Consider the following 19776-nt stretch of genomic DNA (forward strand, 5'->3'; position numbering starts at 1 on the left):
ATAATTTCAGCACAGCAACTTTTCTTTTGTGTTACCTTTTCTGGACAGACGCTATGTGGTGGGCAGGACTCTGTTGGGTGTCCCATCATATGTGCCTTGACTTTTTATGTTTAAGTGGAAAAGTGCTGTAGACATCCATCTCTATGAAAGAACCACAGAATGGTTGGGGAGATCATCTAATCCAACCCATGTGCTATAGCAGGTTCACCCAGAGCAGATCACACAGGAAGGTGTCCAGGTAGGTTTTGAACGTCTCCAGAGAAGGAGACTCCACAGCCTCTCTGGGCAGCCTGTTCCAGTGCTCTGGCACCCAATGAAAATGCATAATAGAAAACAGTACAAAATATTTAAGAGCCTGTCAGCCTGTCAAGTTTTGGCCATCTTTCAGATTTTACTTCCATAATTTTCTACCTTCTCATTGGAAAAGGAGAGAAGGAAGGAGAACAGAGAATGGATTTAGGGCCCTTTGTCTTCATGTGTGAAAGCTGCTTTGGAAGGAAATAGGGAAAAACTGTTGCATACTTGTGGCTGTGCTTCCACAGCTGAAGGACAAAGCTGTACAAGAAGATGCACAGTAAAAACAGCCAAGAATTGATTTTTTTTTTCCTAAAATATGTATTTGCTGTATAACAAGAGTTAAGTAACAAACATCTGAGTGGCCTCTGTTCCCTTTGCTTCCCAGCCTTCAGTGGTCCACTGCAGCTTATTTCTGTCATTAAACTAAGAGAAGACTTAGCTAATGCATTTTCTCAGAGAACTGATAACATTCATCACAGAATGGTTCTGCCTTGCACTAGTCTCCTCAGACTGAGGTTCCTTTGGGCTTGCATCTCATGTTCTTCTTCTGAACACCCAGCATAAAACAGCAAAAGGATGACAAAGAGACAATAGCAAGAAGTGCATATATTTGACCTACCCTAATTGACTTTTATTCATTCCAGCCCCTGTCTTGTATAATAGCTGATTGTCTAGGCAGTATAATTCATGCACTGAGAAGTCATGAAAGAGGGATGCACGGAGAAAAACAAGCTCACAACTGTAAAGAAAAAGAGAAATAAAAAGGAGTACACTAAAGTAGGCCACTTCTTAAAAATTGAGTGTTCTTGCAACTTTTTCTATCTTCTCAGCTTGTAAATGACACCCATTTAAAACTTTCAGAAATTCACACATCTTCTGGAAGGAACATGTAGAACTGAAAGAGTCTAAAGTATACCTTACAAAACACCTCTGAATTTGCATCTATTTATGTTTACTTTTGCATTTGTAAGTAGTTATGGATATGTCATACTATCATATTCAAGGAGGTCTACAAATACCATGTAACGATTTATGAAAACATACCATCCCATCTGACACTGCAGAATAGTAGCTAATTAATGGTAATATACCAGTAACGCAGTGGCAAAAAACAGAATCAGTTTTCTTCATCCAGCATTTCAGTGTATTGCAGAGGAGCAGAACATTTGTGAGTGGCGTATGGTACGAAAAAGTCAGCGTCCATGGGTTTTTGGGGGTTACTTGGTCATTTTAATAACTATTTGTTTCTTTTCATTATGGTCTATATTATTAGAGGCATTTAGATTACAGAAGGTTATCTATAGTAATGACCGAAAGTGTCGGGATAAAATTTTGTCAAAAAATTCCACTGTCATTTGGAAAGGTTTGGTCTGTATCTGAGAGTACTCTGTATTTCTCCTGCATTATTCATCCAGGGACAGAACAGTGGATTGATGGGCAATGGGATGAGAATTTCTTCCCCAGACCATCGTGGGTTTTTCTACAGTTCTGTTGTTAAATCCTTCCTTTCAGTCACTTAATTTAGTGCTATCCCATTTTTCCCTTGGCACTGACTTTTTCTAGCTGAGAACCTGGTGCTGTCTACAAGCTGATGAATTATGGCTGTTGTGAGTAGAAACAACCAGGAAAGACAGGCAGGTTTACTCACATTCTTCTCCAAAACGTCCCGTAACAGTAGCAGAAGAAAATATTCCCTACAATGCATGTGATTTCTCTTAGTCACGCCTTGGGACGTATGCCTTTCTTACTGATACCGGTTTCTTTATTCCCAGATGATGTACAGGAGATAAAAGATGTCTTTCTGTGTTGATACTACATGGACTTATAGTTGGTGTTTAAGTTGAAACCTGAAAGCAGATTTTTACTGCAAATTTAGATCTTAAGGAAAGCTGGGTGCTGAGGATTAGGTGGGGAGGAGACTGTGTTCTTGGAGGAAAAATATCTCATTTCACTGGTGCGAGGATATTGGCTGCATTTCCTTTAAAGCCAAGGATGTACTCAACCCAAAAAATACACATTTCTGTGAAAGTTCAGAGCTGGACTGAAGCAGAAAAATAACCTCACCTTCCTTTATATGTCTGGGGATAAAGGAGGATATTATACTTGACCACATGCTGTAACATATGATGGCTGTCCATGGGCTACAGCCCAATCTAAACCCATAGTTACCAATTTGGCTTATTGCTAATGTTTCCAAAATTGATTTTCCTTCTTTTATTTGGGTGAGGCAACATTTTTTAGCAGGTCTTCTCTTGAACTTTTGTTGAAGTATTATAGTTTTGGCACATAAATGCCAGGAAGACAGTTTAAAAAATTAGTAACCTTTTCCAGACTGCTCCCTCAAGCCTTGCACACTTTTTTGAATTTAAACAACCTTAACTCACTCACTCCTAACGTGAGAGTCATGATTCGGATCTGCATGATGGGCTTCATTTCAAAAACATGAGTACACTTTTGGAATGAAACTGTACAACCTTAAACAACATATATCAGAAGTGCTTATATGAAGGAAATTTTGTTCTATTTCAGCCATGTCCCACTGAGTTGATGACTCTGAATTGTAGGTATCCATCAAAAGAACATAAATACCTGAGCACTGCTTGTGATATAATATAAACTTCTATGTGTATGAGGAGAGAGATATCTAAGACTTCTCCTGGCTAGTGTATATAAGTAGCAATTTGGGCTCATTCTTGGAGTTATTACTGAAATTATGATTTTATCTGACATCATTGTTTAGTCTTGCAAATGGTAAGTTTGTGGAAGTGGTGAACATTTGTTCTGCCTTCCGTACAAAATATTGTTGCCTTTAATCAATTATAGTCTAACATGACCATAGCTGCTAGCTGTAAGCAAAGCAACCTTTCTGTTATGAAACAAGGAAGTTTTTGTAATCCAAACTGGTTTATTTTCTGTTTCAATCTGGGCAGAAAATGAAGCCAAATTCAGGCTGCGATCAATACCATCTTAAACACACAGAAATCTGTTCAAGCTATTTTTTGTTAGTTTATCTTCTTGTGTCCTGTGTGACTTTTGTTTTTAAAATAAGTACCAAGGCCTCATATTTGTTCTGAAACTGTTTGTTTTATTTTCAGGGAATACTGTTTAGTTTAATTGTCTTGATTTTTTTGACCTGTTTAGGTGCTCATGAATGTACATGAATAAAAGAATTGCTACATTATTAATGTTTCCTGTCGTGTCCCTGCTAATTAAAATCCCAGTTGAGTAAGTGCTAATATTTGCAAAAGCATTGATTTAGATTTACTTTTGCCTAAATTTAGTCAAAACTTGTGTGTTGTTCCTTTACAAGCAGTGATATTCACATCTTTGAGTCTTTTAAAAACTAAAAAATTAGACAGCAATTATAGCTAAAAGTTTTGCTTTTACGTGTTGACATCCTTACTGTACTCTCAGTGATTCTTTATCTGGCAAGAATCATCTCTGTTTTTTACCTGCACGATCCCAAGTTCTACTTTTTTTTTTTTTTTTTTTTTTTTTTTTAAGTCCATGTGTTCAGAAATCTTCCAGAGAACATAAATAATGGTATTTCCTGACTGTTGTAATCTATTAAGGACATTTTCTGTCTGGAGACTGTGGAAAGTGTGTGAAGGGACTTCTGAGCATTTGCTGCTTTCATATTAGCAGGTCCAGCTATTCCTGCTTTTTATTTTGAAGCTTTGTTAGTAAAGTCATTGCAAGATTTGCAGTATGGCAGCTAAAGCTTCCTTTTCCTTGGTATCTTACTTGGCCAATTTGCACGCAGAAAATCCTGCCAACTTTGCTTGTTCTTGTTTTTATGTTTAAAAACTGTCTTTGTATTAGGGGGCTTTTAGGCCCAGGTCAGCTAAAGGTTTTCTGAACTTACAAGCAATATATAGTATCGATTTATGTTTTAATCCATAAAGTACCTAAGGATGTGTTGCTGGGTTTTCTGCCATTTGAAGAGGAATTCTTGAAGGAGATCATTGTGAACTGTAGCCTTTTGGCCAGCTTAAGAGTTGAGAAAAAAAGAGTGCTAGGGATGAGAAATCTTCAGTAACTCTTGTTTCCTTTTACACCAGCATTTGTTAAATATACCTTACAGGTATACTGTAAGAAGGGAGTCTAACTCACCCAATTCAATGTGCAGCAAGTCAGAGGAATATCAACTTAGGTATTTTCCAGTTCTCATGTACAGGTGAAGCTGCCAGCTCTTACATGTCTTGCTGCATAAACATGTCTACGGTGTGGCCTTTTGCCCTTCTAGAGCACTGCAGCTGCTTTCTGGGGCCTCATCATCTCACACCTCGAGTACTCCGGCATCCTCCCTTCCTGCACCGGGAAATACGGTGCCCCCCCCACGATCTCCATTTGCAAGTCTGCCAAAAAGTTTTTCTCAGCTTCATTATTTTAACTGTATTTCTCTCCTCATGAAGCACAGAGTGCTTCTCGTCAATTTTAAGGCCTTTCTTCATGAGTCATTCTCAACCTTTCTATCCACTATTAAAATGACGCTTCCTTCTTTTGATGCCTGTGTTGCTAGCCTCTGACCCCCAAAATACCTTTGTGCTGACTCTGCTGCTTTTCTCACTCTATATAAGTTTCCCATGAGCCTCCACAGAGCTAGCACTGTCCTTTCTCTTTAAAACTCCTTTGTCATCATTCCTACCAAAAAAATGCTGGATAACCAGCTACTAGCATAGCTTGGATGTTTTGGAGTTTTTTTATACCCTATATCAATCGCTATTTGGATTGACAGGTATTCACATCAGACAGACTCCACTTGGCCTGTACTTTCAAAGCGCTGAGGTTTTGTTCCATGACCTGGGCTTGTAAGTGCAAATACTAAATAGAATTAAACACATAATTCCAGGTTTTCAACTGATCTTGAGTTCTGAAAAGGATCAGTAATAAGGTTTTTTTTTTTTACTGTGCTAGATTAGACTGGCCATTCCTTGCCTGGCAATCTCTTTGAGTTTGTCCTGCGGTTGTGTTTTCTGCCTTGCACGAAGGAGAAGCTGCAGCTAGTTGAGCCTGCAGCTGCACTTTTCCTGCCCGGTGTGATGAACGAGTCCCCTTGTGCCCATGTCCAGGGGAATTCGCTGACTCCTTAGATGCTGCTGGCTACAATTCAAGAGGCTGACTGCAAGCTGTATAACTTCTGTGAGCCGTAACTAGAACAATACCCTTCTTTCCTATATTTCAGAATAAAAAGAAAATTTACGGAGGCTTGAAGGGTCAGGAGCAGGTAGGCAAATTTTTTAGGAGCCCTTGTCCTTGGCACTGCTTGTTTTGAGGATGGTGGTAGAGCTGTGGACCTACGCTGTCCCTCCTGGTGTGCAGTGGAAGGTTAATTCTTGTTCAACCCTGACAGTTTGTTATTGCTTGACATACTGGACAGAGGTATAGTGTAAAATTGCAGATGTTCATGTAGTCTTTAAGCAATGTCTAGAAGCTACATGTGTTGTCATGCTAGGCTTTACTTTGTGCACGGTGTTTCAAAAAGATGGACCCAATATGTTCCATTACACAAAAATTTGCAGATGGTTTAATGAGTTATCAAGTTTTAGTAACCAGGTTCCCTTCACCTGCTGTATGGGCAACATCAAGACCGATAGTTGATAGTTCATGGTTGCAGAGATATAGTGATTTCAGAGTGCATCCATCTTTTTGAAACAGCCTGTAACTCTGTGGTTCACAGCGTTGGTGTCTTGTCCATAGCTGCATAATTCTTTCTTCTTTCTGAGTGCTCTAACAGAAAAAGTCCATGCTTTGTGGGGATTATTTTAAGCGAAAGACCATGGCTACGAATGGATATGTGCAACTTCATTAAAGCAAGCTAAATTGTGAAAACCCAGCCATTGGAAGTTACAGTGATATTAAAAGATTTTGATTTCCTCAGTGCTTGTGGGACAGTGAAGTTTGCTGTACTTTGGTTTTGAACTACAACTGTTTGCTACTGTGCCATATTACTGATTACCCTGTTTCCCCAAAAATAAGACCTACCCCAAAAATAAGCCCTAGCATGATTTTTCAGGATTTTTGAGGATGCTCAAAATAGAAGCCATACTACAAAAATGAGCCCTAGTTACAGTTCATAAAAAAGTCAATTGAAATAGTGTCCAGGCAGCTATACATGTATAAAAGGAAGCATCTTTGGAGCAAAAATTAGTATAAGACCCTGTCTTATTTTCAGAGAAACAGAGGACCATGGAGGCTTAGCTTCATCATGTCAAATTTCAGTCTCTGATTGACAGAAAGGTGTTACTTGGTAGGGAATTCGTCTCAGTTGTGATCCGAATTGCTTTCCAGCAATCCTTATATCTCCATGTTGACAACACAGGTAACCTGAGCTCCTTGATTCAGGCACTCTGAAGTCTGAGAGTGGATAATGGCTCTTTTTTCTTTATTTTGTGTGTGCTTTGTAGATTCTGACATCACCACATGACTCGATGAGCTAAGGCTCCACTATAATAATACTACAATGTAGAGTTTTGGCAACCCTGGTGAGGACCCCAAAACTAAGAACTCCTCATTGACAGAACTTCTTGATTCCAAGAGGCTGAACCACAACCTGTGTGTTGTGATACTTATTAATGCTAGAGCAACCAGGAGAATTAAAACATCTCCAAACAGGACTCACACCAAGCAAAAGCTTGATGGGAAGCTGGCAAAAATATCCAAATGAAAATTCTTCTCAGCAAGGCGCAATTTAATATACCCATCACTTCTCTAGGACCCAAGAAGCTGTATCAGATTGCAGTTTACAGCCAAAATCCACTCCTGGGGTTTTGGAAATTGGCAGCTAGCACATCCTTTATTTTTCAAATCTTGCTTTGACAGGAGAAAGCCACCTTTTATATAAGACTACAGGTTAAATTTGGGCACTGACCTTGGAAGAGAAGTCCTGAGCACAAGTTCTTGTCTGCAAGTCATGTCAGCTTTTGCAATTTATTCATTCACTTCCTAATACAAAATGTAAAAATTGTACTGGAATCATACCCCAAAAAGTCATTCTTGCAGGGAAGATCTAAATGATTCATGTCAGCCAGATGCAGATTCGTGTTCCTTCAGGTCGGACACAGACGGGCAGGTAGCCTAGGGGAGTCCCCTCGCCACTGAGTTTCTCTTCTAAAATGCCATTTTACTGCCTTTACCTCCTGCAAGGGGTTTGAATAAGGTTGGCTGGGGATGTTTTACTGTTTGGGGGGGTTTTTTTGTTTGTTTGGGTTTTTTGTTTTTTTGTTTGGTTGGTTGGTTTTTTAAAGTTGGTCCTGTTAGCACCTTAGTCATTTTCTGAGAGTTCTTACTGGGTTGAGCCTTAGGTATACAGATCTAGATTTGGCCAGGGTACACGCAGAAACAGCATTTTAGGTGTCACAGCTGCTTTACTGGAGAAAATATAGATGCTTACAGCTTTTCAGCCAGCTGAGATGGTGTCTGAAGCAAGGCTTTAGATGTCACTCATAACTTAGAAATATTCACTTTCCACCTGAGCCCCAGGAAAGGTGCCCATTTCAGAAGTCTCTTTCTGAGTGATTCTTTCCTCAGAGAAACTGGTGATTGCAGTTCAGCATAGTCATCGTCAGGTGCCTAATTTTCATTCATGAATACTCTCCACATCAGGGGAGCTATTACCCTGCTTTACTGTAACATATGTGACTTTTGACTGAGAGTTAATCTGAGGCAGAATTGCATCCTAGTATACTGGGTGAACGCAAAGCTATCCAAAGCTGTTACGCTGCACAGACATCTGGAGTGGGATAGCTGCAGTACTTTTGGGCAGAATACAGTATTCAGGTTTTGCTCTTCCTCATATGCCCCCCCCAAAAATTAGCAGACTATTACTGTGCATGTCATAACTAAGAAGTAGTAATGACACCAGTTTGTCCACTCTATCAGTCCGCATCCAGGAGTAGCCAAGTAATTATGTTGACATCATCCATTTTTTTTTACTTGGTAAATAGCTACAGCTTCATATGCTCTGCACTGACAGAAACACTACTTTATGTACCAAAGAAATGAGGGAGGAAAGAGCCAGGTCTGATTCAGAGGGGGGATATCATTTAAAGGAGTCTTGTTTCAGTGTCCTAATGGATATTGTTTGTGAAAACACACAAATAGCATTTACAGGGAGCCAATCCTCTCTAGTACGGAGGAGCATGGAATGACAAACTGCTTTTGTTTATAGCAAAACGTGAGTCTTGGCTAAGAAGTAGTGTTTATGGTAATTGAGCTTTACAAGGAAGTACAACTCAGTGGGGAACACAGGGGGTAGGATTTGCGGTGAAGCAGGTAATGAGAAGAGCTGTGCAGGCACTTCCTGATGAGCATCTGCTGCTCCAACAGCCGAGGAACATGACTCGCATGCAAATGCTTGTGCAAAGCTTTAGAAGGCATTCCCTCCAGCGTGCCACCCGCCTTCTGGTGTCACTTGGAGTCTTCTTGAGCCCTTCTGTGATTTGAAATCAGTGGAGGAGAAAGGAGAGTAACACAAACAACAGATGTCTTAAAGCCTTGGAGCAGAGAGAGAAAAAGCCCCATGGCAAAGGAGAAGGTGCAGTTAAGGTGCTTCCCATCGTTAGCTTTTGGTGCCTCCAGTACAGACTCTGTTTGCATTTCTGCATGTGTATATAATAAATACAGCTGTGCACATAGGTGGTGAAGAAATGGTAGTGAATACAGATGGCCATCACACACATCAGGGAATATTTTTTGCATCCTGTAAATAAGTGTGATCTATAGGCAGTAAGTGTACTTGCTCGCACAAGGCAACCTGTTTTAGGGCAGGTTCACTAGTTGTTTCCCAGCTGCTGCAGTAACAGCTTTTAGTCTGTGGCTGGATAAAATACACTATCTCTTTTTATTTGAGCTTAAACGCTGTTCCATAATTTAGAAAGTTAATAGTACTCATCAAGACAGCTTTGCTGACAGGTGGTAACTTAAGCCATGGCAATACAAATACTCTGCATTCTATAACCTCAGGAGAACTAGGTTGTGCACTGCGTGACATTAAGTGCAGATTCAGACAAGGACTTCATCTGCGCTTTGTGGTATGGGGAACTGTCTCTTTAAGTGCTTTGATTTCCAGAAAAGAAATCTGTAATGGAAATAGCTGTGAATTTTTTGCAATATATAGGCAGCTGGGGATGGCGTAGAGATCCGGAAAATACATGACCTGCTGAGTGTTGACTCAGGACTACATGGGGCCAGGAGCAAAAAGAAATGGGGAAAAAAAAAAAAAAAAAGAAGAAGAAAAAAATACTGTGAATGGAGAAACGAAATTTCCAGATTATTACTTCTTGTGCAAGATAACTGAAAGAGCTATAAATATAGAAAAAGAGGATTCAAGGCTGAGAGCTTTGTGCTCTGAAAGCTTATCAAGCCACCTCCTGTTTTCCCACATCTACCTCCTCCTTTCATGATGGGACTGTCTTCCACAGGTTTCAGCAGACAGGTCCAAGGACTGAAAAATCTCATTCACACACAATCTCATTTTCTTGTGATATTTTAAATGTGATTTTATTTGCTTGTTAACTTGCTGGGTTTTTTTCAAAGGATTTTGGTAAAATCTGTCTCAATATATGTTCATAACATTTATTTTGTTACTGTTACTTGTGCTATTTTCTACAAAAAAATAATTTGGCTACTTGGCTGCAGAAGTTTGGAACAACTTCTCTGTTACTGAATGTGACTTCTGAAAGCATTCCAGTTTTGGGATGAATGCTGAGAATATCCATAGAAATTCTTTTTCTTGATACAGAAATTTGTACATTAAAATAGTGTCTTCCTGTGGTGTTTTAGGCCATGTGTATTATAGGAAATGATATATATTTTGATGTTAGTAGCAGTATTTTTTAAACATCAAATATTAGTTGCTACAAACCATAGGGGGAGTTTGTTGCATTTAATATGTTAAAAATGGAAAACTTCTTTTCTCATTAATGCTATTTTAGCAGGCTTTCTTAATCTTCACAAGGGTATCCTATTAGAAAAATAAGCACAAGAATAATTATGCCTGTATTTTAAATAATGTTTTTATGCCTATGTCACTTCCTCTCTACTTTGAAAATATACAATCCCTGTTGCACAGATGGGAAAACAGAGACATCCATAAGAGGTGAAATAACTTCACCTGGAGGTCTTTTAGAGGAAGACAGATCTCCTGATTTCAAAGCAGAACCTTATTATAAGCCCTATATTACACTTGTCAAGAGGTATTTGTAAGTTAGCGAAACGGAAGACGTACTTTAGAGATACTATTTAACATTTACTTTTCCTTCCACAGGAACTTTTTACACCAGAGTGCAAATTCAAGGAGTCCGTTTTTGAAAATTATTATGTAATCTACTCATCCATGCTCTACAGACAACAGGAGTCCGGGAGAGCCTGGTTCTTGGGGCTGAACAAAGAAGGGCAGGTCATGAAAGGAAACAGAGTGAAGAAAACAAAACCAGCAGCTCATTTTCTACCCAAGCCATTAGAAGGTGAGGTTCAGTCCATCACTGGCAGATCCTCCTATAAATCTCACAAGAAGAAGAGGGAATGGTTTCTAAAATACCCTTTGCGAATGTGCACCCCCCCCCACAGGGGCCATTCCAAATGACAGTCCCCAGGATTCATGGAGCAGTTCTGTGCTTTGGCATAGTGATGCTAGAAAGGGCATACGTAAAAACATTTTTTCCAGGAATTAAGAGGTCATTTTGCAAGAAAATAAACACTTTGTGGAAGTGCATTGGGCTGGTTTTAAAATATTCTCTCGGTAGGGACAAAAGCTGTTGTGAATCTTGCAGTGAGAAAATAGTCCTTTCATTAAGCAGAATGAAATAATGGATATTGTAGGATAATTGGGAGTTATAAAAGGAATGGATGAAATGTCAGCATTTCAAAGTAAAAGCTTTCTAATACAAAATACAAAGGCCTCCTTATAAAATAAATCATACTGTATTACTTAGCCAGTTGATGTAATTCACAGAACTTGTGTAAGTTGGCCTTTAAACCAAGACAGAAGTGAATAAAAGTCATACTAACCTTGTACGCTAAAATGATGTCACACGTTCTCTGAAAAATACATTCACTTATATCTCGGAACTTTTGAGTTCTCCTATGTATTCTGCAGGCCTTTACAAACCTATGCTGCTTTTTGCTTCTTGTCCTAATGGCATTCCAAATATCATTGATATTATTGCTACACATAGCCTCAGTCATTCTGAAAATTATTTCATTACTTAACATCTGAAAACATATATCTGAGCAATGCTTTAGTTAGCAGTCCCATTTCTTCTAACATTTTAACTTGAAATTTTTGACTAAAGGATCAGTTTTTTAAATGTTTCAGAGTTTCATCATAAGTAAAGAATCTGAATAATCTTGTGGTTTAACTTCATGTTTGAACTCAGGTTGATGCCTTTGTGCTTTCATCATCTTTCAAAAGCTTACAGTATTTTCATGAGCTCTCTACAATATTGATACTTTGTATGTCAATCCCTTTATATTGAATTATAAGAAATGCAGGGAGGGAAAGCCAGCGCATTTTTAAAAGTAACAACAATTCATATGGATTAGGAAAGAAGTTACTGTTTTCATTAATGTTTGGATGGTCAGACTCTATCAAAATGGCTTTGACAAGGCTTAGAAATAACTTGCTTTACATTGCCCATGAGAGTCATCAAATATATAATTTAGCAGAGTCATCTGCTGTATAATTACTTACTTTATAGTTCCACCTCATGCTATTTGACTTAATATTTTTATAGGTCATGGTGTTATTTAATCAAGCTCTTTTAATTAATCAGCAAAAGTGTCCTAAACACAGTAATAGGGGTATTCTGAAGACATAGATCATCACCAGCCTTATGTACTGTAGGGAAGATGATTAATTCAGATACAAGGGTGTCATGTGGGATAGTGCAAAGCTTTTGATACTGTCCCATATGACATCCTTGTCTCTAAATTGGAGAGTGATGGATCTGACAGATGGACCACTGGGTAGATAAGGAATTGGCTAGATGGTCACACTCAAAGAGTTGCAGTCAATGGCTCAATGACCAAGGGGAGACCAGTGACAAGTGGTGTTTCTTGGGGAATGGTATTGGGACCGGCGCTGTTTAATGTCTTTATCAGCAACATGGACAGTCAGACTGAGTGCACCCTCAGCAAGTTTGCTGATGACATGAAGCTGTGTGGTGCAGTCAACACGCTGGAGGGAAGGGATGTCATCCTGAGGGACCTTGACATGTTTGAAAGGTGAGCCCATGCGAACCTCATGAAGTTCAACAAGGCCAAGTGCAAGGTCCTGCACATGCGTTGGGGCAATCCCAAGCACGAATACAGGCTGGGTGGAGAATAGATTGAGAGCAGCCCTGACGAGAAGGACTTGGGGCTGTTGGTTGATGAGAAGCTTGACATGACCCAGTAATGTGCACTTGCAGCCCAGAAAGCCAAACATATCCTGGCCTGCATCAAAAGAAGTGTGACTAGCAGGTTGAGGGAGATGATTCTCTCCCTCTACTCCATTCTTGTGAGACCCCACCTGGAGTCCTGCATCCAGCTCTTGGGCTCCAGTATAAGAAGGACATGGACTTGTTGGGGTGAGTCCAGAGGAAGACCATGAAGATGATCGGAGGGCTGGAACACCTCTCCTATGAGGACAGGCTGAGAGAGTTGGGGTTGTTCAGTCTGGAGAAGAGAAGGCTCCAGGGAAACCTTATAGCAGCCTTCCAGTACCTAAAGGAGACCTACAAGAAAGCTGGAGAGGGACTTTTTACAAGGGCATGTAGTGATAGGACAAGGTGTAATGGATTTAAACTGAAAAAAGGTTAGATTTAGATTAAATAGAAGAAATTCTTCACCATGAGGGTGGTGAGGCACTGAACAGGCTGCCCAGAGAAGTTGTGGATGGTCCATCCCTGGAATTGTTTAAGGCCAGACTGAACAGAGCTTTGAGCAACCTGGTCTAGTGAAAGGTGTCCCTGTCCATGGCAGAGGGGTTGGAACTGGATGATCTTTAAGGTTTCTTCCAACCCAAACCATCCTATGATTCTATAAACTTCAGACTTTCAGAAGCCATAAAAGGATTTAGATTATGTCATTGAAAATATTAGAACAAGTATTTGATTAGCTAATGATGCTATCGGGCCCTTCATATTTATTATGAAACTTCACACTATTGAAGATCAAGGTCAGTACTTTGATGCTTCTGCCTCCCACTCTAATTAGCCAAGGGATGAAGGGATTGTGCTCTCTATGGCGGCACACAGCCAGTCCTGAAATCATAGTGTGATGATTAATTCCTTTGACTGCTTTGACATCTCTTTTAATGTTGCTCTGATATAAATAAATGCTACTGCAGTTAAGTATAAGTGGAAATATTACCTGATTCGGTGACATGGAAAATGAAATTGAATTATCCAAGAGCATTAATCATTAAGGCAGCTTAATGCTGGAGCTGGGTAATTGAACACATGTATTTTCCTCAAAGGATTTAATGTGGTTAGAAAGGGACTGATACCCAGGGGCAAACTTTTAATTCCTCTAAGAATTCACTTGATAGTTTAATTTGGAGTTTTCTGCAATTCCACATTCAGTGGAGATCAATGGCTACTGCATATGTTTTTGAAAGGAGGAAGAAAAAAACCCAAACCTCTTGTGTACTCTCTGCAGCACTGTCCTGGACATTTCTCCAGTACACACCTGAAGAGATCATGGCCAGGCTCCTCAGATCTGGAAGACAGATGTACAAACAACTTTCTAGAACTGGTCCCAAGTCTAGTCTTGCAACATAGGACTGAAAAAGAACTCTTAAGTCTAGACAACTGTATCATATAATCCCATTTGTTAAACACCATCTGTCTCACCTCATCATATTTTACTTCTAAAAATTGCAGAATATTTATTTAAGGGGTGTGTATGTATATACACATGTTTGTATATATACATATATGTACATTTTTGTGTGTCTCCCTCACGCAAAGACAGAACAGTAGGTTTTCATTTCCAAGGCTTCTATAGTTTCCATTAAATAAGCATGCATACTGTTTCCTACTGTGTTTGTAAGCCAGATATGGAAGAGGTGAGAAATTTGGAGGGTCAAGCAAAGCTATTAGTCATGCAAAACAAGTGTCTGTCAAAGTAAATAGTTTCCCTCACATGCAAGAGGTACATGGGTAATATTACAATATCAGTTATTGTAGAAAACTAATCCTATTTGAGATGAGCTCTTAAATGAGATACATTCTTAAAATGTCTCTCCTTTTTTTTTTTTTTTTCCCTCAGTTGCCATGTATCGAGAACCATCTTTGCATGATATTGGAGAAACGGTGCCAAAGGCTGGGGTAACTCCAAGTAAAAGCACAAGTGCATCTGCAATAATGAATGGCGGCAAACCAGTTAACAAGAGTAAGACGACATAGCCAGATCCTCGCAGGTGTTATGACTTACTGAGTCCCGAGTACAGTTGAGTGATTTATCCTTGCAGACTTTCCCTCTGCAGTGTCTGTGGAGCAGCTTGTGGCCAGTCACAGACTTGCCTGTTGCTGTTTCTGAACTGAGTTGTTGCAAGCAGATAAATCTCAACATGTAGCTCCACCCACAACGAGAAGACACCTGGATGAACCAGCTAAACTCAGACCATGGAATGCCCTACCAGATATTGGAATGCCTTTTTAATATCTTTTCTGTGACTGTGACACTTCATGTGAATGACATACTTCACAAGTACACTTGATACCTTGCCTGCTGACAATTGCCCATAATCCCTTTTTGAGTCCAGTTTCAGCAAAATCCATGTGTTTAAGTTCTATTTTGTAGCACACAAATAATCAAGTAATTTCTAGTTAGATGCTGTAAACCTGTGCTATTATGGATTTCTCTTCTTCCCTTTTTTATAAGGCTGCTCGCTCCACTGTCTGTGACCTTTTGCAGGGATTGTGTTTCTCTAGAACTTAAGTGTTGCCAGTGGCGTAGATTTGAAAGCAATCAGGGAATCAGGAAGCCTTCAAAATCTATTATTGCAAATTATATCTATAAAGAATAGGATTATTGTCTCTGGCTTACAATATTGATTAAATGTGAATACTCTTTAGTAACAGATACTGTGCTTCTGAGGTTGGCATTATAGTGGAGGGAAGAGTGTCAAACACAACCACCAGGAAGTTTTCTGAACCGAGTGTTTGGCATCCCCCTATAGTTTCTTTTTGTGTGTGTGTTTTATACATATCACAGGCTTACTGGTAATGGTAACATTTGCCTTGCCCAGCGAGCAAGACCCACTCGTTTTTGGAAAAGTGGGTCCAAAGAATTTTATAGGCCTTGTAGGCCTGAATTAAGGCTCATTTTTCATCTACTGAATCTTCATTGTTTGAAAAACAACCACGACGAATTAAAAAAAAAAAACAACTAACCGGAATTGCGCTACCTAAATCCATTTCAAATATAATCCTTTCCTGTTTTTAAGGAACCGAACTTAATGCCATTGTTATTTTTGGCTGAATCCCACACCTACTTAGCAAAGCATGGGCAAGGATGTTGTTGTGTTCTTTTTTGCAGCACCAATGCAAAGGGTAGTTACAAATTATAGTTTAATATTTCTGGTGTTTTAAAAGAAAAAAGTTTTAAAACTGGATATATTACAAAACTTTATTTTTATTTTTAGCTAAGCATGCGAAGTCCGGTCCTATGTATCTCACTGATATCCCAGTACATACCTCCACCCAGCTTCCTTGGATAATATGCCCACCAAATTGCTAGATTGAAGGTGCCTTGCCTTGATCTCTGTACACTGTACTTTCTCCTACATGAACCTAGAAGAAATCAAAAACATCATGAAATTGAAGCCTTGGATCATGTTACCAGGAAAAACACCAACCCTTTGAGTTTGTCACTTGTGAACAATTAAACCAATGTTAGGAGGGGTGAGGAAGATTTAGAGAATGCCACAGAGATGCCACTGAAGTGTTGCACACTTAGTCACAGGCTTTCAGAAGACTAACATCGTGGATGCACTCTCTATGCTTAAGAAGGTATTTGTTTCTCAGAAAGGGCAACAAGAACCAAACTGTACCCCAGTTTGGAAAACTGTGTGGCAAGGCTCTCTTGGCCCCTTGCTGTTACCTTGATATTGAAAGACAGAAAAAAAAGGAAACAATCCATTCCCTTTTTAGCATTGTATTTCTGGCAGTTTGTTTTATCACATCTTTGTGCTGAAGTCCCTAACAGAGACCGCTGGTTATCTCAACACCCTGTCTGCTCAGCTGAACACCTGATTCAGTCTGAATGAACTCTTCATGGTAGTTTTCAAATGTGTTCTTCTTTTTATAAGCAACATTTAGTACACTCTTTAAGGAGGCTACTGTAAAGCTGCTAAATTCTAGATTTTTTTTTCATAGGCCAGACTTCCTTGTTTGTAAATGTAATGTGAGAACAGGAAGCTAATACTTGATGTTGAGTCTTTCTAGGGAGGGAATACATTAAGCATGAAACCCACTCTCCATGTAGAGAAAAAAAATACAAACCTGCTCTAATACTGTGATAAAAACACAAGGAAACTTTGACTTAGACTGTGCCCTTGCCCGCAGGCACTAAATATGTGTGCACAGGGAAAATAACACTTTATAAAAACTTCGGTGCACTTTTCTCATCCCATCCGGTCCAGTGGGATTTGTGCACCAATCCTGAGGAAAAAAAAAACAAAACAAAACAAAACCAAAGCAACTCACATGGTGACTGGGGGCTTGCCCTGCATCTGAAGGACCCATAAGAGGCAGCAGCCTCTACATTGTACTATCTGCTGGTCACAGAGGAGGTCCCAGGCCTTCCTACAATTATAAGAGGAGCACTTCACAATATTTTGAGTAAGATAATACAACTGAAGGCGGCATTCTCTCTCTCACCTGAACCTCATAAGAGTTCATGAGGAGGGAGAACATGTGTTCTTGTCCCATCCAGCCGTCTTTTTCCTTCCTAGTGTAAGAGTCTGGGGAGAAACGGGGCTGAAGACCTGGCTGAGCCATGCAAGGAGGTTCTGGTTCACAGCCCAATGCTACATAAGTAATGTTTTCAACATTAAACTTTTTATCCTGAGTAATTACAATCTGTGAACCTGTTGGGGGGCTATAATTAAGGCCAGATTTAATTTTTGCAAGCAGTTAGTACATATGGGAAATACAGCATTTTAAAAATTGTTTTCTGTTTTTGTTTCTATGGGCTAAATCCATATGTGTGTTTAATCCAATGACTAGGTGTCCTAAAAATATTTTTTCTACAATCTGTTTCAATACAGCAAAGGGGTCTTTGTGGTTTTTTTCTCCTTCCATTAATTTTGTCACTTGTCTCACTTGTTGCATGGGAAGAGGATGGCAAGGATCAACTGCATGTAGTAGGTTGTGTCTGTCAAAGAACTGTGTTACTAAATTTACATACATATATGCAAAGAGGTTGTCTGCATTGTACAGTTTGTGTTTATTCTTATTTGTTGTATACACAGATTCCACATGAATAAAACATTTATGTGAAGGCATACTGGAAAACAACAAAAAAGTTTATGTAAGAAGTAGACTGTGCAAAACACCATTGCACTGGCCACAGGATGGTGAAACTTCATGTAAATAGTTTGGCAAACTCAGTTCTCCCCTTTTACCATGCCAAAGAAAATTTTAGCTCCTTAATATAATACCTCTCTTGCTGTTCTCCAGGATGAGACTTCACCATTTTCTTCCCTCTAAAACTAACTTTGCTGTTAAGTGAAAGCTGTTTTCAACTGTCTGTTACTACTAAAGTACTGTATAGTAAACCTGATGGAATCAATTTGTATTTACAGATTGGGTTTTTTGTACTTATATGTCCAGCTGTCTGTGAATCTGCAGCGTTCCAGATTTTTTGCATGCTTGCTTTGTGTTTTGTTCTTCTTCTAGGTTTTATCTAATCTCTGAGAGACTGTTTGCACAGCAATCCAACCTCATCTTACCATCTTACATAATAATTTTCTCTTTCCTTTCCTTTTTCTAATCTGTACTTCAGCTACAGTTCTGTTTAACAAAATCAGTCACACCTGCACAGTTTTAGAAATCCAGTTTTAAGTAGATATGAACTACTTCAACAAAGCATCATTTTGTTGTACTTCAAAAATTTTATAAATGCACAAGAATCCTTATGAGATTGCTCATGTGAAGAGCCTATAGGAAGGTGTCTATAGCTTTTAAGAGCTTTGTAGTTCACATAACACAGCTTTTGCTTAATTTGCTGGGTTTTTTAGCCACTCTCCAATAATTTTTTAATATACTTTCATTTTCATAAACTTTAACTTGTGTAGAGTCAGGCTGGTTCTTAACAAAACCCCTCCTCTCCAAATATAAATTAAAGTAATTCACTTGGACTGTGGTGTATACCTGAAACAACACTAAGAACTCTGACTTTTTCTTATATATATTGGGAAACTCTTTCTCTTGGTTTAAAACCACCATGAGCAACAAGGTGTGAAAGCAGGCGGTTTGGTCCATGCATTAAAAATCTTGCCAATCCATCTGTTTATTAGTATGAAGAAGAAATTATCCAACTCCATTCAAATGGGAATGCAAGTAAAATTAGACTAAGAGGGTTATCTTTCTTTTAAATGCCCCTTTAGATAAACTCATATTCCGTGCAATGCATTTTAAATGTCTAATAACAGGGTGTTTTTTGTGATGACTAATGCAAATGCTATGACTTATTTTTAAAGATGTTATAAAATTTTTGTCCTATTACTAGTCACAGTAATATTCAACTTAGCTTTCTTCATACCAGTATCATTTAGCTACAAAATAAGATGTCATTCTGTAAAGATGCAAAGGCAGTGCATCAGAAAGGTTAGAGCAGCTACATGATTAAGCTTTCTTCTACATGTTTCTAAAAGAGAGTATGGCCAGGAAAAAAACGATCATAAGTAAATTAATAATGTGTAGAAGGATCTCAATCCACAGCTGCTTTATAGGTGATATTACAGATAGGTGATATACAATTGGCATAATCCTGCAAGTCTATTGTCGAAGCATTTAGCACACTTCTGGGTTCTGTTCTTTCTCTCCTAAGAAGAAAGCAAGGCTAAAGTATCTTTTGTTTATCAGTCTAGCCAGTACAAAATCCCCATTTATCCAATTTGGTTTTGCCACCTAGAACTGCCTTTTGCCACAGGCCAGGAAGCAAGTTTCTATAGTCACTAGGTATGGAGAATCAAGCAGGATGTTCCACTCCCTTATATCTCTTCCTGCTCTTATAGTTTATGTATCTGGAATTCCCGTCACAGAGAATGAGGTGTAAAATCACAATTTATTAATACAGCTATTATTTTCACATATGTGGAATAATAATCTTATTCCTTCTGATCTCATTTTTTTTGTGAGGAACTGAGCCACAAAAGAGATCTGCTGGGAGTTACATCACCAGTTACTTCAGCATGAAAAGTGAGGGGAATGTTCAAGCAACATTATAAGGAAGAGAAAACAAAAATTGGAAAGGGATTTATGTATA

The 19776-nt window shown here is 39.0% G+C and overlaps 1 protein-coding gene across 4 annotated transcripts in view; it reads left to right on the forward strand.

Moving 5' to 3' along the window:
* Positions 1-14687, forward strand: part of FGF14 (fibroblast growth factor 14) — a 412364-nt gene extending 397677 nt beyond the window's left edge. For all 4 annotated transcript variants that reach the window (XM_065644038.1, XM_065644055.1, XM_065644063.1 and 1 more), the window contains 2 exons: positions 10565-10763; positions 14551-14687. In XM_065644038.1, coding sequence (XP_065500110.1) covers positions 10565-10763; positions 14551-14687 — 336 coding nt within the window. The remainder of the gene's footprint in view (positions 1-10564; positions 10764-14550) is intronic.
* Positions 14688-19776: the final 5089 nt, after the last annotated feature.

The sequence above is a fragment of the Caloenas nicobarica genome, chromosome 1 (assembly GCF_036013445.1).
Source record: "Caloenas nicobarica isolate bCalNic1 chromosome 1, bCalNic1.hap1, whole genome shotgun sequence".
NCBI lineage: Eukaryota > Metazoa > Chordata > Aves > Columbiformes > Columbidae > Caloenas > Caloenas nicobarica.